At 31.9% G+C, this 13,305-nt stretch overlaps 1 protein-coding gene across 2 annotated transcripts in view; it reads right to left on the bottom strand.

The window, feature by feature from the left end:
* Positions 1 to 13,305, bottom strand: part of LOC147063706 (methanethiol oxidase) — a 586,211-nt gene that overhangs the window by 32,407 nt on the left and 540,499 nt on the right. For both annotated transcript variants that reach the window (XM_085959858.1, XM_085959859.1), the window contains exons 8-9: positions 6,328 to 6,422; positions 2,055 to 2,239 (exon numbers count right to left, since the gene is read on the bottom strand). In XM_085959858.1, the coding sequence (XP_085815984.1) occupies positions 2,055 to 2,239; positions 6,328 to 6,422 (280 nt within the window). The remainder of the gene's footprint in view (positions 1 to 2,054; positions 2,240 to 6,327; positions 6,423 to 13,305) is intronic.

Raw genomic sequence — 13,305 nt, 5'->3', positions numbered from 1 at the left:
GCATCAATATCGATATCGAGTGAGGTTGTTCCTACACGCAAACAGTTTTCCAAATGCACATGAGTAATTCGTGTTCTCACTCGGGATTTGATATGCTTCATCCGACTAAAAAGCTTTTCACACGTGTAAGTGTTTCCAAATGGTGAAGTCATCATTAGATCATGTTTGTGAAATGCAGGATATTTTTCCTTGTCCAAATATGTTTTGTAAAACTCTTCCAAACTAACCTGATGGAATTTCTCCTTTAACTGTTCATCGCAACATATTTCACAATGTTCCATTTGCAAATTTCCCGGTAATAAATTCACGTCTACGGAGAATGACTTTGCAAATGCAGCAAAAAGCGCAAGGTGCTATTTAAAATCTTATAATCGGTTATCGAATTCAAGGTTGAAGTCGGATATCAACGAAACGTATTTACCCGCCGCTTCCTGTGTCACGTCTGATTGCAATAACAATGTAGGAAAATGATGAAGATTTTTGTCCTTGACTATTGTTCCCAAAGCCCAAGTTTCGTCGGGAATGCGGAAATAATATTATACACATTATTAATTGATTGATATTTTCCTTGTAGACGACTATTAACATCACTTTAGGGGGCTAACTATATCGAAAATAAATAAAATGCCATCAGTGATATAACTTTCTGACATAAAATGAGATGGCATTGGAGAATTGAAAAAATGAAAAAAGGAGTATGCGCGTGTTTGCGCGCGAATTCAAACTCGAGCGAGCCAAAATCGAATCTCAATTTACGAAATTAGCACATCTAGCGGCAGCATTTGATATTATTTTTATTTTTTCACTGCTCCGCGGGCCGCGGGTTGGCCACCCATGCTTTAAACCAATATTAGGGATAAAATTATATTAAAATATTATGACCACATTGAAAATAATAAGATTTTAAAACTATACCATATGAATTCATTTTAGTGATCAGTGATTCACCTTTCGGCGTCTTTAGATTATATTTTAATCTACCTATAGTATATATGTACAAATACCATATTATGTAAATATACCTACATGGAGCATGCAAATAATAACAAGCAAAATCTGGGTCAGTAAAAACGTTATCCATAATGGTGTTATGTAATTTCAATTTTCAATTCTAATTTGATTGAGTTAATAACTTTTCCAATGGGATTAATACTCGAGATTTCATAGGTCGGAATTTTGTATGTTAAAAGTACAAAATAGTCACCAATTAGAATTTCATTTAAATTTACACAAAGTATGCTCAGTTGATAGTATTAATTTAATAAGGATAATATAGTACGCCCTTTTCCACTGAGGTCTGTAAAATAGTTTGGGTAAAGTACTTAAGTTATTGAAAAGTATTTTTAATTAATCATTTAATCATCATAAACTATTTTTTTATTCAACGAATAATTGACATGATTTGAGAATGTAACATTCTTTATATTAAACATAAATAAGTACATAATTCAAAAATACCTCAGATATGTACCTACAAAAAAAAATATTTTTTAATATGACGGGACTTGAACCTGTAATCACTGGATTCTCGCCATTGTTCTTTACCAATTAAGCTTTGGACATCATATCATGTTACGACGAAGTTGCATAGTAGTTTTTACATGAAATGTTTATCAAATTGCCTATGTTTGGCTATGTTAACAGTTTTTGTGTTTTACATCAAGGTATCAATTAAGCGTCCCAATTACTAACTGACGCCCGGCCCGTATCACTCCAAGTTTTAGTTATAACTTAATTGCATTTGCTAATAATTTAATAAATTATTTATTTTATTCAATGAATAATTTACAGGATTTTAGAATGTAATATTCTTTATATTATTGAACATACATAATTTGACAACACCTCAACTCACATAGGTATAATATATATATATATATATATTTATATAAAGTATAAAACGTATTTGTATTGTATTCGGAGAGAAAAAATTTGATCTTATATTATAAATTTGTTATATTTATTTATTATCTTTTCAAAATTTAAAGTAGGGAATAAAACACAAATCTATAGAAATATGTTAATAATATTATAATATTTTTTCTTGTTTTTACCTTCAATTCCAAGTCTTTCAGAACCTTAAGCTGATCCTTCATGACCTTCCCTCCCAAGAAGATTTGGCCAGTCAGAATTGGCTTGCTGGTATCGGTGATGTCGTACTGCCTCACGTCTCCGTGGAGCCAGTTGCTGAAGTACAGGAAGCGATCGTCCAGGGAAATGATAATGTCAGACATCAATCCTGCAAACATACATTTTTATTACCTCCAAAATGCTTTGATTGTTTACGATAATACCATCCATTGGCAAATAATCGATAGTTAAGGTGATGTCTTTATCTACCAGAGGCACCTAGCGCAAAAAATACGAACCTTGCAATTTGAGACATTTTTTTGATAATTTACAATTTCAACTGTGTTAGTTACAGGGCTTGAAATGGATCGGAGTGCACCGGAGCGCCGTTCTGGTGCATAAGATTCCCAAAATCATCGCTCTGTCTCGTTGAATTGACCTTTTGTTTGAATTGACCGTCTGGGCTGAATATAACAAAAAATCTAACACACTTATTTTTATAAAATACACATAAAATTAGATAACCATAAAATTATCAAGCGCTCCGGTTCGTAAAATTTTCCATTTCAAGCGCTGGTTAATTAATAAATATGTATCTGAAAACATTAAAAAGAAAGATATTTTTTATTTTTAGTCAAAGATAAGCTTACAATTGTAAAAAATGTAATAAAATTTGAATTTGTTGAATCGGACCCCACCTTATTATTACATATATTTTATAATCAAATTTATTATTAAAATTTAGTTTATAAAGTTTTCTAAGCATCACTTAAGAGATTTTTGACTAATTCATAGTTTTAATATTTTTTTATATTTATTTTAAAAAACATCGATTTTTTAAAAAAATATATAAATGTGTATAACTTGAAGTCCTTTTATTTAGGTATGGTCCCAATATTGAAGCTCGATTAACCTTGAATACTGAAATGAAATTACATAGGGTAAATATTATAATAGTCATTGTTACTCTTATTATTTCCGACTGCTCTTACATGGCGCATATTGCATCGTTTTATCTCGCTCGGCGTCGCTCTAACTACGTCATATTTTCTGTCAAAACTATCGAACTTCACGCTTATGTAGTATGTTTCTAAGGCATAAAGCCCACCAAAGTAGGCTCCCTCCCACCCGCGCATTACCCTTCACCTATGTAATAAGGGGCACAAGAAGCACAAAATAATTATTATTATCAGCGACTCTCATAACAAATCAATAAAAATATTATATTATTTCTCGGGGCTTGTAATTAATATTCACGATGAAATTATTCTACCAGCAAAATATCGGACACGCAGCAACTAAACAATGAGTTCACTGTTATTAAATAATGCCGAGGCGCCCGTCCGATGTACGAGCGGATAAAATAAACAGCGCGCGCTTCTTTTGCTTGCCGTGTTGAATGAATTGGCTACGTTATATTTTCGTTAATTCGTCCCGCTGAGAAGCCAAATCATGGGTGAATCATGGGGCGCGTGGGCACAATGCGTCGTCAAAGGTAGTGTGCGCTGGCGTATTTGTTTACGTTGTATTTTTGATGATTCACATTGAATATGCGCGAGCGCCCCGCAAGCCCAATTCTATGTGCACGACGCCTAATAGTGCCATCACTTAAATCTATCTTGTAGGTAATGATTATCGCTGTACAGGCGTACAATGAACATAGTACTTATTTATGTCCATGATTCCACGAAATGATTCTACAAAATTTGTATTACCTACTTATAATAATTAGTTACAACGTCACTTGTCATAAAACATCGTTATCCAGAAACATAAAACTCTCAAAAATCTGTCAGAGTTTTTTTTTGCAGTCTCTTTTTCATTTATTTTTATCATAATATTGTCAACTTTGAATTCAGCGCTTTTTTCATTTATTCTGTAAGTATAAAAATTTGGCAGTAATACCAATATTTGTCTTTCATTTTGATTTCACATAGCTCATTAATGCAGAAAGGTTGACAAACAATTTTAATGATACCGTTATCAAAAAATATTATTATTCAGAATTGCCATGGGTAATAATATGTTATTAATAGGTATAACGAGATCGCATTGAATTTCATATGAATTATACTGATGAAAAAAAAACGTTTTCACAGAAGTAATTAATAATAAATATTAATAAATTCTGGATAATTAATTAATTAAGACTTAACATGTTCTTTATAGTTTTTTTTTTTAATAAAATTTAAAACATAATATTATTTATTTTAAGACTAGGAATTATTCATAAATCTTTTCCTATACCTTACAGTGAAATTATTATTTGTATAATAAATATTTCAATAAACATATCCATAATAATGAGATGAGATTCTTTAACGAACGCACATTTTATAATTAAAAAAAATGTATTTTTTTTTTGACTTGAGAAATATTTATTTTTCTTTTTAATGTTTTTATGTACCAACTTAATGATTGATTTAAAAAGTTTACAATATACATCACCAATAAATTGTATCACATTGTAAGCTTCAAACCATGCCGCTAGATGCTTTTGATAATTAATACTTTAATAATTAATTTAATATTTTTTTTTCCGATGATGTCCGATCCTGATAGGATCATAATGGGCCTCTACAGAGTGGATGGTGTATTGACAGATTTTTTTAATAACACCAAAAGGCATCTTCAGTGAAACAAAAACAATAGCAAAGATTCATGAAATTTACCATATTTATAGTCTACTTAGTAAAATAGTTTATGAGATATTCTCTTGAAAAACATTTTTTTTTTAATTTTTACTTAGTTAGTTCATGTTCATACTATGTATTAGAATCATAAAATTTGTTTTGACTAAAATATCTTAAATAAAACACAGCACAAGCAAATTAACATTATTGACTATGTTTAAAATATATGTGCCGTCAAGTGATAAAGTAATTAAATTATCCCCAATTTTTTAAGACATTCCAAACGGGTGGCAATAGCTTGCACATATATTATTGTACTGATACATTTCTAGATATAGACAAATATGACACCCGTACCTACTTAATATTGGTATGCGAGATTATTTAGCATTTTCATGTTTAAACGATATATTACTCGTATAGTCAGTTTTATCAATGGGTTTTAATATAATCACAACAAAAAAAATATGGACCATTAACATAATTATTATTATTTAATTGTATTCTTAAAAAAATGTTAAATCCTTTATACATTCTAATATTATACAATATTTTCTTTATGTATCATTTCAATATGTCTGTTATAGCAAAAGATTCTATATACTTATCACTTTCTCAAGAATATTTTGAGATTTTAATTGAGCTTAAAAACGATTTACAGGAAAATTCACTTAATGCCGTCAATATTTTCAATCCTACAGGTGCACAAAATTTTTAATTAAATCCTACGCTCGCCAAATTTTCCGAACATTTTTAAAGGTAATTTTAAGCGCGGGAAAAAAGCTTATTAATTTAAAAATACTCAAAAAGGTTCTCACGTTAAAATATCAAGGAAAAGCTTAAAATAACTCCAAGGAGAAAAATTCGAAGAAAAAGGAAACACAAGCGAAGGGAAAGTCCGATAAAAGTCTCCCGTACTGAAATAAAATATAATAATGAAGGAAGTTTTTTAGCTTCTTATTAGCGATACGAATGATGGGAAAGATTCCAAGTTTTTATTTCGAGTTTTTAACATGTCCGTGTTTAAGATTTTATGACAGAATTATAAACCTTTTAATTTAATCTTTCAAAATTATACAGGAAGGCAACGACTCAAATGCTCAATCTATTTCAATTTGGATTATTTCAGGGATTTTCAATAATTGACAGTCAGAATATCGAATTAGGTTTTTTAATTTAAAAATAAATTAAATTAGAGGTGCATTAAAAACACTTTAATTTTGATGTATTATGGTTGACTCAAATATAAAAATATTCTGAATGTATATAATTTGAATATATCCCATCCATATGCACACTACAAAAAATCATTTTGTAGAAAAAATACGACACTGACGGGACTTGAACTTGTATCTGCTGGATTCGCGCCAGTATGCTTTTAAAATTAAGCTACGGGCATTTTATTGAACTACAAAGTAACAATAGACTGGACATTAGATAGATGCAGCTAATATAAAACACAAAACACTCCCAGAGATCACCTAAAACCTGTTGGGTCGACAATCGGAACAAATTCAGCGGAAGGCAGCAAAAAAACCATCGAGAAGAGTGGAAACAGCTAGAGGTGGCCTTTCTTCAATAGTAAATTTAAGACAACTGATGATGGTAATCAACATAAAATTACCTGGTAATTCTGACATTCCCCAGCCTTCAACCGTCTTGCTTGGAATATCAACGACAATCTCGGTAGTCCAGGTTCCATCGTCCTTCTTGAAGAATCTGAAAATAAAAAAATAAACAAATAAGTACTATTAACTACATCATTTAGAATTAGATGATTTAGAGTAAAATGCAGTTTGTCAGTACTAGGGAATCCAATCCCGAGCCAAAATTCTGATCCCGGGATTTTGGGATTACAATTTGACAATCCCGGGAACCCGGGACTGGTCCCGGGATTGACATTTTTTTCCATTGTTAATATAAAATTTTTATATTTACAAATAACATTGATAAAATCGGTCAAAAATAAATCTAGTATAATTTACACTATTTAAGACATTTATTGTTAATATTGTATACGTTCAATCTTGGAAATACACAAGTTTAATGGAGTAAATAATATTGTAATATAAATAATAATGTGAATTTAATATGAGATTGCTGTTTCTGGTAGTAAAGACATAATGAATGGAATAGCGAGATTTAAAATAGTAAAGCAAATAATCATGGCGTACTTATGGCCTTTCCGCATCATAAATCTAATTTTTCGACCATGTCCGATCCTAATAGGATCATATAGGCCTCCACAGAGTAGAGGTTTGTATTAACAGATTTTGTTTTTTTTTTTACGAGAAATGGATGTCAGCCACTTGCTCAACCTGCAATATCTAATTAGTCAGCCAAATATGAAACTGCCGTAAAACTTATGATATCATGGTAGAATTACTTTGTTAAAAGTGCGAAGCATTGTTTTTTTCCAATCTTTCTCATTTTTAATAATTCATGTGAAAAAATAAAATGAATCGGCAACCTACACATGGGTATAAATCAAACTTCATTCAACTAAGTTTATTTCTAATGTAGCTATTTTTTATTAAAAGTATTTTTTCTGTTTTATTTTCGTTTTATTTTATTTTCCATAAAAATTGATAAAAAAATCAATACCGAAATCCCGAGATTATGTTTATCAATCCCGGGATTCATAGGTATCGAAAATAGGTCGGGATCCCGGGATTGGAATCCCTAGTCAGTACAGAGTTTCAAATATACTGCATTGAAAATATTTGCAATTAAAAAAAAAAACTGCAACTTGGTATGGAAAGGTGCATGTTGGGCATAACGCGGAAAGATCGTAAAAGAAACCAATGGGTAAGAAAGCAGAGAAGAATACGAGATGTGATCTCTAAGCATATGAACAGGGACTCCTTAAAATCCGCTCGATAGACGAACTTTACTCATAAAGTTTGGCGGATGTATGTAACAGCATATAAGAGTAAGGGAGACCTTCATACAGCAGTTGATCTCAGCAAAAAATATACCTAAGCAGTGACTGAATTAGATGAAATTAATTAATGTTAGTCGATTATCGATCACGAATATACTTAGTCTGCCAGTCGTTCGAAGCATGTAGTGTCCTTCCGCGATGACGTAAAACTACTAATACTAAATACACGAGAAAACTAAATTAATATAATATTTATAATTATATTTTAGAGTTATATTATAAATAAAATTTAATTACGCAGTCTTAATTCAGATAATAAGAAAAGTTAAAACTACACATCGCAGTGTTTTGATACAACAATTTTTATCCAATGTAATATAGGTATATACCTAGCCTAACGTAACAATGGAATATTTGACAAGACAAGAAAGTGCAAGTGATATTATTTCTCATAGACCATAGAGCAAATAGTAATATATTATAATGTAGCTGCAGAATAATAGCGATCAAATATCTATTGTTTAAGATATCAAATTGCTCTGCAGTAAAATACTCCCAGCGAACCAATTCCCAGCAAACAAAATCTTAGCTAAATCAGCAAGTTTATTGGCAACATTAAATACGGATATTATTACATATCACAGTACATTATACCATTACGGTGTATGAGCTGAATAAACATTTCTCATAGTATTTTCTTACAACTGTAATAATAAATAATATTTCTTTTCGCTACTCAATTTAAAACGCTGACTCTATATTTAGTTCAATATGATTATGTCACAGAATTTTAATGTTAATGTGTTAATTTTTATTGTATAAATAACGAAGAACAATTTATCTCAATGTCACTCGAATCAGAGTAATTAGCTAGTAACTATCATGTATAATATACTATTGTACCGATACGCTGCTAGTAAATCTCACCATGCTACATCGTAGACTTCGTCATTATCATCATCCTCAACCTACACATCGAACACCACACACGAGTGACCCCAACAATAATATTTATATGAGAAAGATTTTATTTTTGAAAAGAACTAGTACATTGCACCTTAGAGTTTTATGATTATCTATTTAATATTTTTACCAATATTCACGTAACAGTGATCGTGCATTATAATACATATATCAGGATATAATGTTAAAGTTTTTCTGATATTTTCCCTTTCCTCTACATTTTCTCACCCCCAAAACAGAGTTAGAGTGATTCAATCACCAATATTATATATAAAAAAAGAATATTGTGTGTGATAACGTAATTCAAGGTTTAATAAATCATTAGATACATTTTGGGAAAACGTTGTAATCTTTTGTGTTCATTAAAGACGATATCTTGTAAAATTATTTCTCGTTCAAATCTTTTCGGAAAGTCATCTAATCATTATTACTGATTATTAAGTAACACTCAGCATGATATAATTATTATATTATATCAGAGACCTGGTAAATGGTCCTGATAAAAGACATATTGCTCTGCTGGTACAAATTTCATAATTTCGTATACATATGAATGTAGTTAAACAATTAAAAGGTTTTTTTTAAATTAATTTATTATGAAACAACCCCATGTTTTTTTTCAAAGTGGTTTATGTAATTACGTAGAGATACTCATAAGTGGCCTATTTATATTTTTGAGAGGTGCTAGTTATATTTTTTAGTTAAGTGAACGATATTAAAAACTGCTAGATTAGTAATATATTATTTACATTATGTATTTAAGCAGACTTCGATATTTTGTATGGTTACAGGTAAATTATATGTAAAACATTTCGCCAGGCCATTTTGTCGTGAGATTTCTTATCGAAAAGAGATAATATACACGTATATTATACAGTCTCCAATTTTATTAGATTCAATATGAACATTAATTTAATTTTCATAGCTGATTTTTACAAAACTCATGAATTCAAGAATGAAAACTTAACCTAACCTAGTCGACAAGAAGCGTGTTTTATTTAGTCATTAATTTTATGTCGGTACTATATATGACGACTCAAAGAGGTTGGACGGTTAATGCTTACGAGACGCACAAATTTGTGTTTTTGCTAATCGCTTTTCAAATGCAAATAACACGTTTATTACAAAATCAATTAAAAGTGTTCGTAGCCTTAATATACACCCATATATTTTCGTTACAATATTTTACGGTAAAGTGTGATACGGCAAACTGCATACGTACAAGTTACCAAACACGATTTTGTATAGGTAGTGTTTCAGTCTTAATTTGTTATTTCGCAAGGTTTTTGGAGTTTAATTTTGTAATTTTTGTCTACACAGAGCTCAGAGAAACCATCGTTCCTTTTATTTTAATGGGTAATTGTTAATAACATGTCACAATGTTTGAAAGGTATTGCCATCACATGTAGGGATTGCAATACCGGTATTTCAAAACCGGTATTCCAATATTTTTCGATACCGGTTTTAAAAATCAGGCAATACCGACATAGAAAGTGAAAAGATTTCGCGATGAAATAAAAAATATACACTATAATGTACCTATTTTTCTGCTGAAAAGTAGCTTATACAACAAAGGAGAAATATATTTTTTTGATCAAAGAAATGAGCAATATTTTGTTCGGTTTTACTTTTTACCGGATAATAATAAAGGAATTGATAAGTGTAAAAATTAAAATAAACTAGTAAAACATTTGGTGGAATCACCAGTGGGGCACATTTAGAAATAAGAACACTTCATTATATAAATTTATTTAAAGATCATTCGAAGAAGAAAGGGCCAATAGTTCAAATACTGGGTATTTATAATATAAACACCAGCATTTCTTCATTAAGTTTGAAGGTTTAAATTTATGTACATATTTAGATATTTTTTCTATAAAATATTATAATCTAATTCATTATTAGATATTTTTTCCATATATTTCACGAATACCGGTATTCAATACGAAATACCAAAATACCGGTATAGATATTTTCATTCGGTATTGTAATCCCTAATCACATGGACAACCTTGTGGTGGAATCCATAGCTCGTGAAACCAACATAAGAGGATGGGTAGATAACAATACAACGCAGATGTGCGCTTATGCTGATGACATAGTAATTACTAGCAGATCCAAACAGAGGATGATCGACCATGGTGGCACTATGAAAATAAAAGCAGAAAACGCTGGGCTGTATATAAACCAGTCAAAAACTAAATATATGGTCAGCACACGCGATCAGGTACCGCTGCAGAACATAGACATAGGACAGCATGTATATGAAGGGGTGGACAAGTTCACGTATCTCGGATCCAGCCTAAATACCCAAAATAAGACAGCAGAGGAGATAAAAATCCGCTTTATCTCCGGAAATAAATGCTGGCATGCCTGCAAGCGACTGGTGGGGTCGATAATTCTAGGCCGAAGAAGTAAACTTCTAATATATAAAACAATTATAAGGCCAGTGGTCACTTACGGCTGTGAGACTTGGTGCTTAACTCAAAACGAGGAAAACAAATTAGCTGTCTTCGATCGCAAAATACTCCGCAAAATCTTTGGACCCACGTTGGAAAATGGGAACTACAGAATAAAAATGAACCATGAATTGGAAGAGCTGATTGAACAGCAAACAATCATAAGGTACTGTAAGTCCCAAAAACTACGATGGGCGGGACATGTGGGGAGAATGCCTAAAGTGCCAAGGATTATGACGAAGTGGCTACCCCAACGGAAGAGACCCAGAGGCCGTCCAAGAAGGAGATGGGCTGACGCCGTAGAAGTGGACTGGCTTCATATAGGAAGACCCGGTAACTGGAGAAGTGTGGAGAGAGACCGGAGTGAGTGGAGAGCGGTTGTGGAGGAGGCCAAATCCCACCCCGGGATTTAGCGCCGTGGAAGAAGAAGAAGAAGAATGACATGGACAACACTAATTATCATTTCTTAGTTTGAATCTTTTTATAATAAATAAACTTTTAGTGCTGCGTGGCCCGTTAGTATCGGAATGAGTTCCTGTGATGTATTTATGTTCCTGGGAAGAGTGGTGACGGTGATTATGGTTGGAATATAATAATGGGGAACTACTGGCGGAAGTTTTTATTATATTATATCCCCTGAAAAAAGTAGTGGAGTGTATGGAGTAGAGAATTTTGGTAACTCAAGAAATACGAGTAACTGCATTTTAGAGTGTTTACGATCCTCTGCCTTGAGGGTATGACGAAGAAGAAAGATAATGAAAGAAAGTAAGCAAGGAAATGAGCAAACAATTTTCTTTGTGTGTCTCGTTGAATTTGAAATAATAGAACATCTTTCACGGCTTACCGTTACGCCTAGCAATAATTTCAAAGTGACTTTTGCATTTTGATCCCTTTCCTCATTGTTGATTCGGAACAAAGCCTGAAATAATGCTCTGCGCATCAAATAGCGGTACTACAAATTGAAAAGAAAAGTAGAAACTCGCCGTGTCTGCAGGGAACGATTCACATAATGATTCCGCTTAGGCAAACATTCACCTGTGTTATTTTCTTTTAATTTCTTGTTTCCTCTTTGCTTATATTTTATGCTTTGATATAAATAGTATAACACAGATGTAATATGGTTATATTTCCGTGGCTTAAAAATTGTACGTATGCAGTTCGCCGTGAAATATTGTATCTGAATTTAATATTTGGTGGTAATATTATATTAAAGACCTTCCAATCTTTTTGGGTTGTACAGTACTGAGATAAAATTCATGTCTAATAAAAAATGGTTCTTGTCGGTTTATGGGAAGCCAGCGGCAAACAAATTTTGAAAATAGGCGATATATTGGATTGTTTGTTAGGTTAGATTAAGTTAGATTAGGTTAGGTTTTCATTCCTCAATTCATGAATTTTGCCAAAATCATCCATGAAAGTTGGCGCGGTTCCCGCTTGACTTCCTGTTAACCGACTTGTACCCAAAACACTTACAAAATACGTAATAAAAACTACCGAAATACAAGGGAGAGACAGTAGAAAATAGATATGCAATTAAATTTGAAATACAGAACAAAGCGTAATTTTTCATCTCGGTGTTATAGTATAGGTATAGTCATTGGCCCCACAAAGGGGGGGCTGACAGGGCTCTAGTCTGGGGGCCCTGCGTGGCGAATCGACCAGATAAGTGATTTAAATACACATCACAAATTCTCTCGAATAGTAAAAAAAAGTCTTATCTACTAGCTACTTATCTTCAATATTATTATTATTATTTATAAATATGTTTTTGTACGATACAATTTTTAATTGTGCATCGATACTCGACAACTCCACAATTCAAATATACAAAAAACACTAAATTTACACATTAATTTTACCGCGTACACCATTTGGAAAACGCTACTGTCGAGCGTCATACTGCCTTTATGTTTAGCGATAGATAGGGGGCCCATCAAAGAACCTAGCCTGGGGGTCCGCTTCAAGAGGTGGGGGCCATGAGTATAGTATACGGTCATCTTTTTCCGATAAGAAAACTTACGGCGAACTGTGCTACGGTGAAATGTAATACGTACAATTTACATGTAACCCATATTTGCATGCAGGGTCCAATGCAATCACGCCGCCTATAAAATCTTTGATTTTTCTATCCGTGATGATTGTATTACGTTTCGTTTGTTATTGTTTGCCAAAAAATCCATTAGACAGCTGGGTAGTACGTTAAAGCAGTTATCAGAAGGCAGTAGTTAAATCGATATAAAACACAAATATTTCAATTATTATAAAATACAAAATCTAGTATTTTGAATTATATGGT

Source organism: Rhyacophila brunnea, unplaced genomic scaffold (genome assembly GCF_057557595.1).
Source record: "Rhyacophila brunnea isolate RB1 unplaced genomic scaffold, BYU_Rbru_1.0 scaffold_9, whole genome shotgun sequence".
Taxonomy (NCBI): Eukaryota; Metazoa; Arthropoda; class Insecta; order Trichoptera; family Rhyacophilidae; genus Rhyacophila; species Rhyacophila brunnea.
Note: the sequence above shows the minus strand (reverse complement) of the source record. Positions and strands in the feature narration are given on the sequence as shown.